Source organism: Nicotiana attenuata, unplaced genomic scaffold (genome assembly GCF_001879085.1).
Source record: "Nicotiana attenuata strain UT unplaced genomic scaffold, NIATTr2, whole genome shotgun sequence".
NCBI classification, from domain to species: domain Eukaryota; kingdom Viridiplantae; phylum Streptophyta; class Magnoliopsida; order Solanales; family Solanaceae; genus Nicotiana; species Nicotiana attenuata.
Window position 1 is genome coordinate 261,293 of NW_017671268.1, and position 16,451 is coordinate 277,743.

Below are 16,451 nucleotides of genomic sequence, written 5' to 3' on the forward strand. Positions count from 1 at the left end.
GAAATGCTAGAGATGCTTATATTCGTGATTTTCCATAAGTTTTATTATTCTATCATCTGTTCATGGGTCTCAAAAATACGTAAGTTGGTAAAGTTTATTCTATGATATTAATCATAGGCATAATGGTCTTATGACGTACCGAGAGATTTTATTAATGTATTTCATATGCATTTCATACATTTATACAATACATATTGACCCATGACCAGATGGCGTTATATACGCGTATATATATATATATATATATATATATATATATATATATNATATATATGTGTGTGTGTGTGTGTGTGTGTGTGTGTGTGTGTGTGTGTGTGTGTATGGGATATGGGAAAGGTTATGGCGTTATATACGCACCACCACCTTATCAGCTGGTATGCGTTGATGATTTTGCCAACAGTGGCCGAGATGATATGATGGGATGCCCTCAGAGGCTTGATGATTTTATGAACACATGTACCTATGCATGACATGACATTCATATGCATATGGATGACACTATAAGTATTTCATGATTTACAGAGTTATCCAGACTTACAGGTTGAGTCATTTACTCTATATTTCATCCGTGTCTTTTATGTACTTATTTATGTGCCTTACATACTCGGTACATTATTCGTACTGACGTCCCTTTTGCCTGGGGACGCTACGTTTCATGCCCGCAGGTCCCGATAGACAGGTCGAGAGTCCTCCAAGTAGGCTATCAGCTCAGGGAAGATGTTGGTGCACTCCATTTGCTCCGGAGTTGCTTGTTTGGTCAGTATGATTTAGACGCGTATTGTTTGGTATGGCAAGGCCCTGTCCCGACCTTTATGATATTATGTATTCTTAGAGGCTTGTAGACAGATGTCATGTATATGGATAATTGTATGGTCTTGTCAGCCTATATTTTAAGTATATAATGGATCACATTGGCCTTATAGGCCTGTATGTGACATGTATGAGTTTCTATATCAGGTTGGGTTGTCCTATGCCGGATAATCCCTGATGTCCGGCCCACTTATCTATGATGATGTAATAAGAAAGATACGTTATGTTGGTACTCGGTTGAGTAAGGTACCGGGTGCCCGTTGCGGCCCATAAGTTTGGGTCGTGACACCATGAAAGAGTGTAAAAGAAATGAAATAATTTTGTGGAAATTTTCTATGTATTTATTCTGAACGGAGACAATCTATATATAGAACTATTCTATGAAAGAATAAAAGAACCAAAATAACCACCTATACATGTGTCTAAATCCTATTTGCTAGCTAATAACAAAATCTAACTGAAGAATATTCTTTTGCTATGTACATATCCCTTGTGACAGATTTTAAAGTTTGGGATCCAGTGTTGTGTAGTTGTATAATAAGCTGTGGTGTTCTTCATCTGAATGGTTATTAATTAATCTATCATATTTTTTGCACAGCCGTTGAGATGAGAGCACGTGGAGAGACCAAATAAGGTAAGTCCAAAGTGTTGTTGACCTAGAAGTATCCGAAATGTTCTCAGTTGTTTGAAAACCTAGTCCTTCTTCTTCTTCTTCGTAAGAGAGACCAGCTGCCATTATCGATTTCTTCTCACAACGAGTGACATGCACCAACTATTTTATTCGTGTAGTATTAGTATATAATGGATTGACATTTCTACTTTTGGTTCATTGAATGGTAAAAAGAAAGGATTTTAACTCATATACATTGTTTACCTCGAAAAATGTGTGCAACAATTAATGGTGATTTGTAGTTTTAAAGATATGTGATTTATTCCAATACTACTGAATATACAAGTAATATTAGGTTTAAGTATGAAGAATTGATGAACCAAACCAGTGTTGTTAGAGCAACGGGGACCTCGAGCTCGATTTTCTCGGGAGCATCGAGGTGAGTTAAGAGCAAATAAAGTATGAACAATAAAGTAAAAGCAATAAAGCTGAAGAACAATTATGGAGCACAGTAAACAAGAAAAGCAGAGTATAATGTTCTATTGCAGTGAGTAAAATATCTTTACAAATGTTTGGGGTCCCCTTTATATAGGAGGGGAAATCCCAAATATGGTACATTCCCAATTATGTTAAAGAATTCTATTGGTACAGCTTTATAACAACCTAGTACGGACTCGTACTATTTCGTACAAATCTTATCCCATAATTTATGCCCTGATCCACATGTCCTTGAGAAATTCCTGCTCTTTCTTGAGTGCCATCGAAATTGTACTGCCCTCGAGGTGGATCATGAAGGTCTCCGATTTGCTCCCTCGAGGTATGCATTTTCCAGTCTGATCTGGTCTTTACTTTGTGCTGCCCGAATTCGAGCTCGGGGTACCGTTAAGTCCTCGAAATCGAGCTCTCCGGTTTCGACCGTATACAGATAGTCCCAGCGTTTCTTATAATGAAAAGATAAGAAACGATCTGATTCTTGCCCCTTCGATGTCCCAATAATGATGTCAGTCTAGTGAGGTCAGTGGCCCGTGTGACTGAAAAGTCACGCAATAGTTACGCCTATACAATTTTCGAAAAGCCTTTAATGAAAGACGGCTTATTGGTCGTCTGTTTAGCTTCTCCAGCACGCTTAGACAGCCTCTATAAATACTTCAATCCTTCATTCTTCAAACTTTAACTTTTACAATATCATCAAACCATCTCTGCACTTCCTTGTGCCCATTTCTTAACGGGCTTCTTCTCCTTCTTCTGAATTTTCACAAAAATGGCAAAAACTTCGAAGACAGTTCCACAAAAAGAGAAGGCCTCTTCGTATTCATGCTCATTGAAGAATAAAATGGTGGTACCTCTTCGCATTGAGGAGTGTACCCTCGGGCTTTGTGATACGTCTTCCGATTTCAAGGTCGACAAGCCTGCTTCGATTCCAGGGCGATGTGAACCCATGTCTCGGTATATTAGCTTAATAACCGAACTCAAACAAGTGAAGGCAGATTGCCATTAGGGAGATAAAGTGCACGTGGAGATCCCTTCACCTGATAAGGATACTACCACTCACAAAGCAGGGTACCTAAGCGTATACACATACCCATTCACCTTAGGTCCCGTAGATCCTTCTTTGCCCTTTCTAGACCCAATGATCCTCGATTTCTGTCAACAATACCAAGTAAAACTCGGCCAAATATATCCTTCCTTCTGGCGGATTGTTCACCTCATTAGGTACTTTTCGAGCAAGGTCGAGGGGATGTCTTTTACCCTCGACCATCTGATCAGACTATACAGCCCTCTTCTCTATCGAGGTGGTCTGATAAAATTGCAGCGTCGATCTCCGAAGTATTTCTTCGCTAGCATCAATGAGGATAAAGACCGAGGGTGGATGATCCGCTTCGTTCAAGTCAGGACCTCCGACCTGATTCCCGCTAAAAAGATGTCGTTCCCCGAGGAATGGAATACGAAGCGTAAGTATAGACCTATCGATCATGTTTCATTACGTAAACATTTCCCCTTTCCTTTTAACTAACTCCCTTTTTGTGATTCAGCCATTGATTGGTATCCAGGTGCGATTGTGGACCTCCTGGGCGGGGTTCGGCAACTAGCTTCCACTTCCACATATGCCGAGCGCATCTGGCGTGATTTGGCCAAAGGCCGACGGGAGGCCAAAAACCACGGTGAGTCCTTATTATTTGCATATTTAATTCCCTTAGTGAAATACTCCTCAGCATTACATTTAACTTTATGCTTGTGCAGGCCTCGGAGATGTTGTTTCGATGAGGCCGCCCCCACCTGGCGAGGGAGAGACCCAGAAACCCTCCAAGGACATGAAAAGAAGGAAAAGGTCGCTGGCGAAGTCCCCGAAGCCGAAAAAGGCCAAGCTTCAAAAACCTAGGGCCGATACAGTGGCCTTGACTCCAGAAATTGTTGCACGTCTTCGTGCTGAGGACGAAGAGAGAGATGAGGCCGAGGGCGAAGACGTTCACCCGTTAATAACTCAAAGAGGAGGAGGCACCGATCTTTCAAAGGCTGCTGAGCCGGAGGCCACCGAAGCGGTTCAACCTCAAGCTGAGGAGGTAACCCGGGGGGAGCTTGAGCAAGGTTCTTGAATCGACTAGTGGCAAGAAAGCGCCCCGTTCTGAAGGGCACTTGTTCGATGAGCTTAGAGAACCCAAGCCTGAGGTTCTTCGAAGGCGGGATAAGGCCCCGATTGAGCCGCTCAGGGTGATTGACGTGGACGACTCTCCACCAGGCCCATCATTTTCTGAGGGCAAAATACGAGATGCCCAAGATATGAAGACTCCTGATGTGGGAACATCCCACGGGGAGAATGACATTTTTGGCGAATGCCTTGCCGGGATCGAGTAGGGTCCCTACCTAGATGCCTCGTTCATCCTTGAAGAGGCCGAGAAGCTTAGAAAGCAGATAAACTTTGACTTGGTAACTACATTTAGAGTTAGGTTCCTGCTTTTCTGACCTCCTTCCTTTAGTCTGCGATGCTCTTCCCTCAAGCTGTTTCCAAGTCTCGAGCTGAGCTGCCCGATGTGAAGACGAGCTCAGGAAGCTTATGTCAGAGATAGATGGATTCAAGGCTCTCTATGCCGAAAGAGAGGGTGAACTTAATGATCTTCGAGCAAGTTCGGCGAAAGCTGCCCAAGAGCAGGCCGAGCTCGTTGAAAAGGTAATATAGCCTTTGTGGGCGCATTTTGTACTTGTTTGTTTTGGCGTCTAATGTTCCACCCTTGCAGTTCCAGGAGAAAGCCGACTTGGCGGAGCAACTTCGGGAGGAGCTCAAGACCAAAGAGGTTGTAACCCTCGAGTGGAAGCAAAGTATGGATCGCTTGGCCTCCGAAAAAGACAGCCTTCGAGAACAGCTGGCTTCTGCCGAGATCCAGCTTCGGAGTGCAAAAGAGGAGGGTCGTAAATATATGGAGCTTCATGCTAAGACGGTCGCTGAGTTGTCTAAGGTTAAGTCCGAAGCCGATGCGTTCGTGTCTTCATATCGAACTGATGCTGCAGCTGCCAATGCTCGGGTTAGGGAGATATCTGCTGCAGCTGAGCTTAAGTTATCCTGCGCTGTCAATCATGCTCGGCTGGAATCTCGAAAGAAAACTCTCGAGGAAGTGCATTACAAAGGCTTTGACCTTTCTGCAGAAATTGAGAAGGTAAAGGCTTTGGAAAAAGAGGCAGCTGCATTGCTTTCTACTGATGAAGATTCTGTCAATGGCTTCGAGAGTGGGGAGGACGAAGATGAAGTTCCCGAGGAGGAACATGCCCCCGAAGATCAGGCTGCCGAAGGCCAGACCACCGAAGATGTAGTTCCGGTGGATGCTACCTCCGATCGAGCGGCCCCGACAATAGACTAGGTCTTCATTAATTTCTTTATTTTATGTAAGGGCTCTAGGGGGAGTTTTGTAAATGTGCTTTGTGAATACAAAGGAACTTTTGTTTCGACCTTGGTTTGTGATGAATTTCGTTTTCCTTTATTTATAGAAAATTAGCTTGTACAACCCAAATTATCATCCTGAGTGTTGGTTCGAACTTAGAACACGATGAACCCTTAGGTTCTTTACTGACTAACATGATGCCTCTTGAGGTCTTAGGTAATTCTTGAGCTTAGATCGAGCTTGTAATGACGCAACCCTCGGACCTGAGTTGAATGAGAATGAGGTCTTGGCCCCTATTTTCTTGACCTCCATCCGTTTTGGCCCCGCGTTTCTTAGCGTAAGAAATGATTGGGACCTCGATTTTCCTGAGCCTTTTAGGATGACATCATACCTGTGATGTGGCGCTTGAAATGACCAGAAATGTTATGTAAATGCTCTTCCCCGGAACATCAAATGCGTATCAGTGTTGGTCGTCCACTTGCGCCGCCAAAATCGTCATCGCCTTTCACCGTCTGTCTATAAATACGAGGCTATCCAATTTGAACAAATACTGTGTTCATTCATCATTTTTACTCTGGTTCTTTCCCCTCTTTATTTTTTCATCTAATCATCTGCTTCCATGATTCAAAACCTGCAAACTCCTGGTCACATGGCAGCAACTTTAGCAGTTACGCTAAGGCTTTTCTTTTCGAAGCTTCGATTCGAAACAACAAAAAAAAGGTGCAAAACCCTTCCCGTATTAAGAGATATGTGACCTTTTCCCTATCGCTCATCTCTCTTATCTTGAATCCTGGTGTGGCACTTCATTCCTTCTGCTTTCCATGGAGTGAGGTGGTACTATCATCTACTAACTTTTGCATCCCACACTGGTATAACGTCTCGGGGAGTGGCTTTAGAATAGTTGTGCTGACAAGACCCATACTTACCAAGTTTTTCACCAAGCCACAATTTTCTCCGCTTGTTAAAAGCTTTTGCTTCTTGATAGGCTATAGACTTTTCTTCATCTATTGCTGTCTCGGAGGAGGTTCCCGAAGGCGCCGCTCTCGAGGATGTGTCCCTAAAAGTAGATTAGGTTCTTGGCTTTGTTTTTGCTTCCTTGTTCCTGTGTAAGGACCCTTCGTGGGCGTTGTAAATATTTTGTAACTATCTCTTGGAAATAAAAAAGGATTTTAACTTTGTCTCGTCTTTGGCTTGTATTGAATCTTGTTCATATTTGTTGAAAATTCGATTTCATAATTTAAATGACCGGTTCGAGTTCTGGTATGACGACCCTTGGGTTTCTAACCGATCAGCGTATTACTCCTTGAGGCCTTCGTTAGCCCTTGAGCTAAGCTTAAATTGATGTGAGTAGGAATTCTTGGGTCCGAGTTGAGCGAGAGCAAGGTCTCGAGTCTGACATAAAGTTGTCCCTTAGACTTCGTGGATAGTCCCTGAGAGAGGATTTTCTCAAGCTTGGGTAGCCCTCGGGCTTAGTGGTCGAGTGAGTACTTGCACTAACTCAAAATAAAGTTAGCCCTTAGGCTTCGTGGATAGTCCCCGAGTAAGAACTTTCTCGAACTCGGGTAGCCCTTGGGCTTGGTGGTCGAGTGAGTACTTGCTCGAACTCGAAATAAAGTTAGCCCTTAGGCTTCTTTATATTGGCCCTTAGGCTCTTATACATCAGCCCTTAGGCTCTTTAAGTTAGGGCGATTCGGCCTCCAAAATGGATTTTCCCCTCTTTTTGGCTAAAAGACTTGGTGAAAATTTTGTATGCCTTGGCATGTGTTTTTTTTACCCGTTTGGGTTTTCTGAAGGTTCGATTGATTGGAACCTCGTTTGTAATTTGATATGCAATGTTAATCGAATACCTCTTGAGGTTTTTCCGAAGGCTGATGTTATCCAAGCCTTCGCAATATTCGAGGGCTGATTATATCGAAGCCCCTTATAATTTCCTTTTGCCGAGGGTAGCCTAATTTAACCGGTTTTTTCGAAGTATATGAAGGCCTTTTAGTTTTATGGCGGAAGTCGGACGTCTCCGAGCCACATTATTTCGGCCGTAGCCTTTTCATATGACCGTAGTCTTTCATATCGCCATAGCCTTTAGTCCCCGAGTGTGATGGCCTTGGCCTTAATATCGAGGGGATGCCTCTTTGAGGTCTTGTGAGCTCGAGTGTGACTCTTTGAGGTCTTATATGTTCGAGTGTGCCTCTTTGAGGTCTTATAAGTTCGAGTGTCCGATAACTCGATGTGTCAATTGTTAATGACAGTCCCCGAGTATTCGGGTGCATTCGGTGTTTTGGCCCTTGAGCCGTTAAATGTGAAAATAGTAGACTTCTTTGAGGCACAAGGTGTTTCGATATAATAAGAATGCTTCTTCAAATAATTGATACGTGTGTACATGTTTTGCCGCTGGGGGCTCGACTATTCTACATGGACACAGTTCATTTGATCGTTTGGCCCATTACAACATTACCTTATTCGAGGTCCTCCTTGGCATGAAACGCTTTCTTCGAGAATGCGTCCTCCGAGGGTGATGCCCCCCAGTGTTCGAGGTTGATTGAAAAGAAGCCTTGAATACTTGTTGAATATTCCTTAGGTAGCATATAGGTGTTGCCTCGTTAAAAACCTTGCCAGTAAAACCCATTTGGGATAAAACCCGATCCAAGGGAAAAAGACTGCAACGCATGCTTTAAAATCCAAGGTCTTCATGTTCGGCAGTAATAGCGTTTGAGAAACAATACGTTCCAATTGTTTGGTAGTTGCTCGCCTTCCACTGTACTGAGTTTGTAGGATCCTTTCCCTACGACTCCCAGGACTCGGCACGGTCCTTCCCAATTGGGGCCTAGTTTCCCTTCGTTTGGGTCTCGAGTGTTGAGACTGACTTTCCTCGATGGCTTTGATTTTATCCTTGTTGATCTCGATACCCCTGTTCGACACCATGAAGCCCAAGAACTTGCTTGAGCCGATTCTAAAGGCGCATTCCTCGGGGTTGAGCTTCATGTTGTACTTTCTTAGGATATCAAACGTCACCTACAAATGGGTCAAATGGTCCTCTGCGCGCAGGGACTTAACTAGCATGTCATCAATATAAACTTCCATGGATTTGCCTATTTGATGTTCGAACATCTTATTAACTAGGCGTTGATATGTGGCTCCTGCATTTTTTAGCCCGAAGGGCATTACATTATAACAATACGTACCATACTTCGTGATGAACGAAGTCTTTTCTTGGTCCTCCGGGTTCATTTGAATTTGGTTGTACCCAGAGTAGGCATCGAGAAAAGTAAGGATCTCGTGGCTGGCCGTAGCATCTATCAAACGATCGATGTTGGGCAATGGGAAAGAATATTTAGGGCATGCTTTGTTCAAATCTTTGTAGTCTACACATATTCTAAGTTTATTCCCCTTTTTAGGGACTACCACTACGTTAGCTAGCCATTCGGGATATTTTACTTCCCTAATGGATCCTATCTTGAGAAGTTTGGTTACCTCTTTTTTGATGAATGCATGCTTTACCTCGGACTGAGGTCTCCTCTTTTGATTTACCAGTTTAAATCTAGGATCGACACTTAGTCGATGGGTAGTTATCTCCGGTGGGATCCCTATCATATCTAAGTGGGACCAGACGAAACAATCGATGTTATTAATAAGAAATTGAATGAGTTTTTTCCTGAGTTCGAGGGTTAACCCCGTCCCCAGGTATACCTTTCGTTTTGGAAGATGCTCGATCAATACGGCCTGCTCAAGTTCTTCGACCGTGGACTTTGTCGCATCCGATTCCTTGGGGGCAGCGAAGGCTCGGGGGATGAGGAAATCTTCTTCTTTGTCCTCGACCTCCTGCTCATCGATCACTTGTCCCCTCGGGCTCAACCGAGGGTATGAGTTGTGATTGCTATTTGGGCACCTGTTTGTCCTTTGACTTCTTCAGTGTGGATGGTGTCGATACCGGTGCCATGTCGTGTACTCCAAACATCTCCTTAGCTGCATGATGCTCTCCATATACTGTTTTCACGCCATCCTTTGTTGGGAACTTCATCATTTGATGAAGGGTCGATAGCACCGCTCTCATGCTATGGATCCACGGCCTTCCAAGCAAAGCATTATACCTCATGTCACCTTCGGTGATATGAAATTTGGTATCTTGTATGGTTCCGGCCACGCTGACTGGGAGGATGATTTCTCCCTTCGTCGTTTCACTCGCCATGTTGAAGCCATTCAAGACTCGAGATGCAGGTATGATTTGATCGAGCAACCCGAGCTGCTCCACGACCCTCAACCTGATTATATTCTCCGAACTACCTGGATCCACGAGAACACGTTTAACTTGAACTTTATTTAAAAGGATAGAACATACCAGTGCATCGTTGTGAGGCTGAGATAAGGCCTCGATGTCTTCCTCGCTGAATATGAGGGTGTCCTCGGGCATGTAGTCCCGAGTCCGCTTCTCCCTGGTGATGGATACTTTGGTACGTTTGAATATGGCTCCCTGTGGGACGTCGACTCCACCGATGATCATGTGGATGACATGTTGAGGTTCTTCAGGTTCCTTCTTCCTGTTTACATCTCTTTTTCGGAAATGGTTCTTGGCCCGATCGCTGAGAAATTCACGAAGATGCCCCTCGTTGAACAACCGGGCTACCTCCTCTCTAAGCTGCCTGCAATCCTCGGTCTGATGCCCATGAGTACCATGATACTTGCACATCAAGTTGGGGTTCCTCTGAGAAGGATTGGTATGTATAGGCTTGGGCCATCTAGTATCTCTAATTTTGCCGATGGCTGAGACGATACCCGAGGAATTGATGCTGAAGTTGTACTCCGACAATCGGGGTGCCTCTGCCAGTCCCAAGTGCCTATCAAACCCAGTTTTGCTCACGAGTCCCCGGGAACTTTGACTTTGATCTGCTCTTGGATCATTTCGAGGTATGTTACGCCTTGAAATGTTCCTTCGATCCTCGACGTATGGCTGATATCTTTCCTTATTGTACCTTGACCCCCTGCCTGTATTTCCTGCCTCCTTTTCCAGTAACCTGCTTGGACAAACTGAGCCCGAGGGGGCTCCCAACTGATCATCCTCGACCCTAATTTTTGATTGGTACCTGTTATGCACATCCGCCCAAGTCACGGTGGGATACTCGATCAAGTTCTGCTTCAGCTGCTTCGAAGCTTTCGAACTCCGCTCATTTAGACCCTAAGTGAAGGCTTGTACGGCCCAATCATCGGAGACCAGTGGTAACTCCATCCGCTCTGACTGGAAGCGGGAGACAAATTCCCTCAGCATCTCGTTCTCCCTTTGCTTTATTTTGAATACATCGGACTTCCTTGTTGAGATTTTTATGGCACCGACATGTGCCTTTACAAATGAGTCTGCCAACATGGCAAACGAATCGATAGAGTTCGGGAGTAAGTTATGGTACCAAATCATGGCACCCTTAGACAGAGTTTCCCCAAACTTTTTTAACAAAACGGACTCAATCTCATCGTCTTCCAAATCATTTCCTTTTATGCCACAAGTTTATGTGGTGATGTGCTCGTTGGGATCGGTGGTCCCTTCGTATTTTGGGATGTCTGGCATCCGAAACTTCTTTGGGATGGGCTTTGGAGCCGCACTCTGAGGAAATGGTTTTTGCACGAACTTCTTCGAGTCCAGTCCTTTCAAAATCGGAGGTGCTCCCGGTATTTGGTCGACCCTCGAGTTGTATGTTTCCACCTTTTTATCGTTATCCTCAATCCTTTTTTCTCCTGACTCGATCCTCTTCGTGAGTTGCTCGAGCATTTTCATGACGGTGCGCTTAGTTCCCGAGCCGTTGTTGCTTGATCTCTCCAGGGTTGGCTCAACACGATGAGCGGTTTCTGGCCCATCCACGCTCGGAGTCTTTTGCTGACTCTGTAACTGGGTGATAGCAACTTGCTGTGCTTGCAACATCTCAAAAATCACTTGCAGACTAACTTCTCTTTCTCCTTGAGCCTGTGTCCTTTGATCGTCAGGTTGATCCCCTCCGCGTACACTTCCTTCGACATCAATATCCAAATCGACGTTCACGGCAATGTGTGAACCAACATCGACAGGGTTTGGCACTGGTGCTACCCCAGGGTTTAGCGGTGGCACACCGGTCCCCGCAGCTGTTGCATTGTTTTCTCCATGAGATCCGAGACTGTCATTTCCATGCACGAGTGCTTTTTGCTGAGCTAGACATATCTTAGCCTGAAAGCAAAAAATCTTTGACAAGAAAAAGTGTGAAGAATAATGTGTGTTATAAGAAAACTAGCACTAAAATAATCATAATTATCTTTAGCCCCATGGTGGGCGCCAAACTGTTTGCCTCGAAAAATGTGTGCAACAATTAAAGGTGATTTTTGGTTTTAAAGATATGTGATTTATTCCAATACTACTGAATATGCAAGTAATATTAGGTTTAAGTAAGAAAAATTCATGAACCAAACCAGTGTTGTTAGAGCAACGGGGACCTCGAGCTCGATTTTCTCGGGAGCCTCGAGGTGAGTTAAGAGCAAATAAAGTATGAACAGTAAAGTAAAAGCAATAAAGCTGAAGAACAATTGTGGAGCACAGTAAACGAGAAAAGTAGAGTAGAATGTTCTATTGCGGTGAATGAGATATCTTTACAAATGATTGGGGTCCCCTTTATATAGGAGGGTAAAATCCTAACATGGTACATTCCAATTATGGTTAAGAATTCTATTGGTACAAATGTATAACAACCTAGTACGGACTCGTACTATTTCGTACAAATCTTATCCCATAATTTATGCCCTGATCCACGTGTCCTTGAGAAATTTCTGCTCTTTCTTGAGTGCCAATTGTACTGCCCTCGAGGTGGATCATGACGGTCTCCGATTTGCTCCCTCGAGGTATGCATTTTCCAGTCCGATCTGGTCTTTACTTTATGCTGCCCGAATTCGAGCCCGGGGTACCGTTAAGTCCTTGAAATCGAGCTTTTCGGTTTCGACCGTATACATACATCAGCGCATGCAGCACATGTAAGCATAAACTTTAATTTATACCAGGATCTTGAACATGATAATCTTACATGTAATCGTCGTAGAAAACATACGTGAAGCGGAATCCATTATTTTGAAGCGGAAGCGTTAATCGGTGAATTGATTTCTCACCCTTTGCCCTAACTTTACGTTACCACCCGCCTTTAGTGATGGAAGAAAGAAAAAAATACGGTAACCCTAATAGGTGGGGAGAGGACCAATTTATAGAGGTTCTTATTTAATCCGATACGTCCATCAAGTAACCGATCGGACGGATGAGATTTGCTCATTAATTAAATATTAATTATGGGCCTAATCTTATTGGGCCATATATACACGTAGGAAATAACTTACATTCTCCCACTTGGCCCAATAATCACATAATATTAATATTTAATAATATAACCATTAGTTGCGCATAAACAAATCTCTTTTATAATGTCCATCATAAATACCACAATACGATAAACTAGTAAACGTGAGTTATGGCAGTTATATATAATTTGTCTACATACTCCCTTCCGTATACTACAACATTTGTAATTTATTGTATCAGGTTCATGAGCTATAAAATATTATGGTCCACAATAATGTCTCCTTGAGACTTATCCTGTAATATCTCAATACAATAATGTGCACACCATTATGAGAAACAAGAAACCATTAATGTATATCAGAAATATTTAAATGAGCTCAGAGTGTCGAAACATCATAAATACATCAGTCATAAAATATAGCCAAGACCCATTCTATGTACATGTTCTTTAAATATCTTTGGTTGTAAACCTTTCGTTAACGGATCAGCAATCATGAGATTTGTTCTAATATGCTCAAGTGACACTCTTTGTTTCTGAACTTCCTCTTTGACGGTAAAGTACTTTAATTCCATATGTTTGGCACCTTTGGAGTACTTATCGTTCTTGGAGAAGAATACTGCTGCAGAATTATCACAGTAAATTTTCACCGGCTTGGTAATGGTGTCGACAACCCCAAGTCCTGAAATAATGTTTCGCATCCATAATGCATGAATTGTGGCCTCAAAACATGCCACAAATTCTGCTTCCATCGTGGATGTAGCAATGACAGACTGTTTGGCACTCTTCCACGATATTGCTCCTTCAGCTAATTGGAACAAATAACCAAACGTGGATTTTCTAGTGTCAATACATCCAGCGAAATCTGAATACGAGTATCCAACAACTTCCAAATGCTTGGATCTCCTATACATGAGCATATAATCCTTCGTTCCTTTCAGGTACCTCAAAACTTTCTTTGCAGCTTTCCAATGATAAATTCCTGGGCTACTCTGATATCTTCCCAACGTTCCGACCGCAAAATTAATATCCCGTCTTGTGCAAGTCTGAGCATACATCATACTACCAACAATAGAAGAGTAAGGAATTGATTCCATTTCTTTTCACTCTACATCATTCTTAGGGCATTCCATGAGACTAAATTTGTCCCCCTTTTGAATTGGTACAATTCCTGCTGAACAATTGTTCATATTAAATCTCTCTAGAATTCTTTCGATATAGCCTTTCTGAGACAATCCCAATAATCCTTGTGATCTATCACGGAATATTTCTATTCCTATCACATAGGATGCCTCACCCATATCTTTCATTTCAAAATTCTTAGAGAGAAAATCTTTAGCCTCACGCAATGCCATTAGCAGCAAGTAGAATATCATCAACATATAGGACTAAAAATATAAACTTGCTCCCACTGATCTTTTCGTATATACACCGATCAACGGTATTTTCCACAAATCCAAAAGATGTTATGGTATCATTAAACTTTATATACCATTGTCGTGAGGCTTTTTTAAGTCCATATATTGACTTCTTCAGTTTACACACCATTTGACCTTTTTCTTTAGTTTCGAAACCCTCTGGTTGGTCCATATAAACTTCCTCCTCGAGATCTCCATTAAGAAGGCGTTTTCACATCCATTTGGTGTAACTCTAAATCATAATGAGCCACCAAAGCCATAATAATTCTTAACGAGTCTTTCTTTGAGACCGGTGAAAAAGTCTCTTTATAATCAATGCCTCCTTTCTGAGTATAACCCTTGTCAACAAGTCTGGCTTTGTATCTCTCAATATTGCCATTTGAATCGCGTTTAGTCTTAAAGACCCATCTACACCCGATTCTTTTAGAACTTTCTGGCAATTCAACAAGATCCCAGACTTTATTGTATTCCATGAATTTTAACTCTTCCTTCATGGAATCAATCCATTTGTCAGACTCATTACTTTCTATGGCTTGTGAAAATGAAACCGAATCCTTATTAAGACCAATGTCAAAATCTGACTCTTGCAAATAAACCACGGAATCATCCAAAATAGCCGATTTTCTAACTCTTAGATTTTCTTAATGGCATTTCTTGTGGTTCATTTGTGTCAGATATTTGTGAGTTAGTTTCTTCATGAAGTGTTTCATCCAAATGTTGCTCGGTGTTGTCAAAAGTGTTCTTCAACAACTGGAACAATATTTGGTATTTGTGTGGAAGTAGGCACATTTCTGGGTAATAGAATATTCCCTCACCTCTTTAATTTCCACACTTTATTTTTCAACACTCCCACTAACTTCACCATTCTCAATGAATCTTGCATTACCGGCTTCAACAATTCTCGAACTATGGTTTGGACAGTAAAACACATACCCTTTAGATTTCTCTGGGTAACCAATAAAGTAACCACTTACTGTTCGAGAATCTAATTTCTTTTCTTGTGGATTATATCTAGCTTCCGCTGGGCAACCCCAAACATGCAGGTGCCTTAAACTAGGTTTCCTTCCTGTCCACAGTTTAAAAAGGGTCTTTGGAACTGCCTTACTAGGAACCCTGTTTAATAAATATACAGCGGTTTTAAGAGCATACATCCACAATGATTTGGGTAATGAGGAATTACTTATCATGCTCCTAATCATATCCATAAGTGTTCAATTGCGCCTTTCTGCAACACCATTTTGTTGAGGTGTTCCTGGCATAGTATACTGTGCACATACGCCACGTTGCTCAAGGAACTTTGCAAATGGACCTGGACATTGTCCTGATTCATTATATTTTTCATAATATTCACCACCTCTATCTGACCTAATGATTTTCACCTTTATATCTAATTTCCTTTCAACCTCATTAACAAATACCTTGAGAGCATTTGTTGCTTGAGATATTTCTTTCAGCAAATAGATGTATCCATAACGTGAAAAATCATCGATAAAAGTGATAAAGTATTTTTCTCCACCAAAAGATGGAACATCAAAGGGTCCACAAATATCGGTGTGTATAATTTCAAGAAGTTGGGTGCTTCTTGTGGCACCTTTCTTACTATGCCTGGTTTGTTTCCTCTAATGCAATCCAAACATATAGTAAGATCAGTAAAATTTAGATTCGGAAGAATCTCATTCTTTACTAATCTCTCTAACCTTTCTTTGGATATATGACCCAAACGTCTATGCCATAAGTAAGCAGAACTTTCATCTAGTGAACTACGTTTAATTCCAACATTATGTTGAACAGTAAGAAGGGATTCAGAAAAGCCAACGTCGAGTTTCAATTTATATAAACCATCACTAAGAAAACCAGAACCATAAAAAATAGCATTCTTATATAAATTGAAACATCCATTTCCAAACTTTAAATCAAATCCAGAAATATCAAGTCTTGAAAGAGAAATCAAATTCCTAGAAACTGAAGGTACATAAAGAGTCTGTAATAGGTCAAGGTGACGTCCAGTCTCCATGATCAAACGATAAGTCCCTATGCCTTCAATTGGAGCCTTCATACAATTTCCCATGAACAAGAAATCCTTATTTGGATTTGTATTTTGGATCGTAAGGATTCCCTACAACGTAGTAGATACATGAGCAGTTGCACCAGAATCAAGCCACCAAGTATTATTGGGAACTTCTACTAAATTTGATTCGAAACATACAAAAGCACTAATTGTACCTTTCTTTTATAACCAAGCTTTACGTTTCAGACAATCTTTCTGATAGTGTCATTCCTTGTTACAGAAACGACACGTATTTGCCTTATGTTCCTTGTTAACATCCTGTTGAGCTTTCGCATGTGCTTTCTTCTTCTTGAACTTGTTGGCCTTCACTTTAAGTCCTTTACTAGCTCCTTGACCCATGAGGTTAATTGAATGACCCCCTTGTTTCTTAAGTCTTGACTCCTC

The 16,451-nt window shown here is 42.1% G+C and overlaps 1 protein-coding gene across 1 annotated transcript; it reads left to right on the top strand.

The window, feature by feature from the left end:
- The first annotated feature begins 4,472 nt into the window (after positions 1 to 4,472).
- Positions 4,473 to 5,271, top strand: LOC109207181 (protein TolA-like). Its single transcript, XM_019370062.1, has 2 exons — positions 4,473 to 4,586; positions 4,654 to 5,271. The coding sequence occupies exons 1-2, from the start codon at positions 4,473 to 4,475 to the stop codon at positions 5,269 to 5,271; spliced, it is 732 nt and encodes a 243-aa protein (XP_019225607.1).
- Positions 5,272 to 16,451: the final 11,180 nt, after the last annotated feature.

Bases quoted from the DNA above. Each gene is read 5' to 3' on its own strand.
- LOC109207181 (XM_019370062.1), top strand. From the start codon at position 4,473: ATGTCAGAGATAGATGGATTCAAGGCTCTCTATGCCGAAAGAGAGGGT. The intron at 4,587-4,653 runs GTAATATAGCCT...CCACCCTTGCAG, and splicing joins AGGCCGAGCTCGTTGAAAAG to TTCCAGGAGAAAGCCGACTT.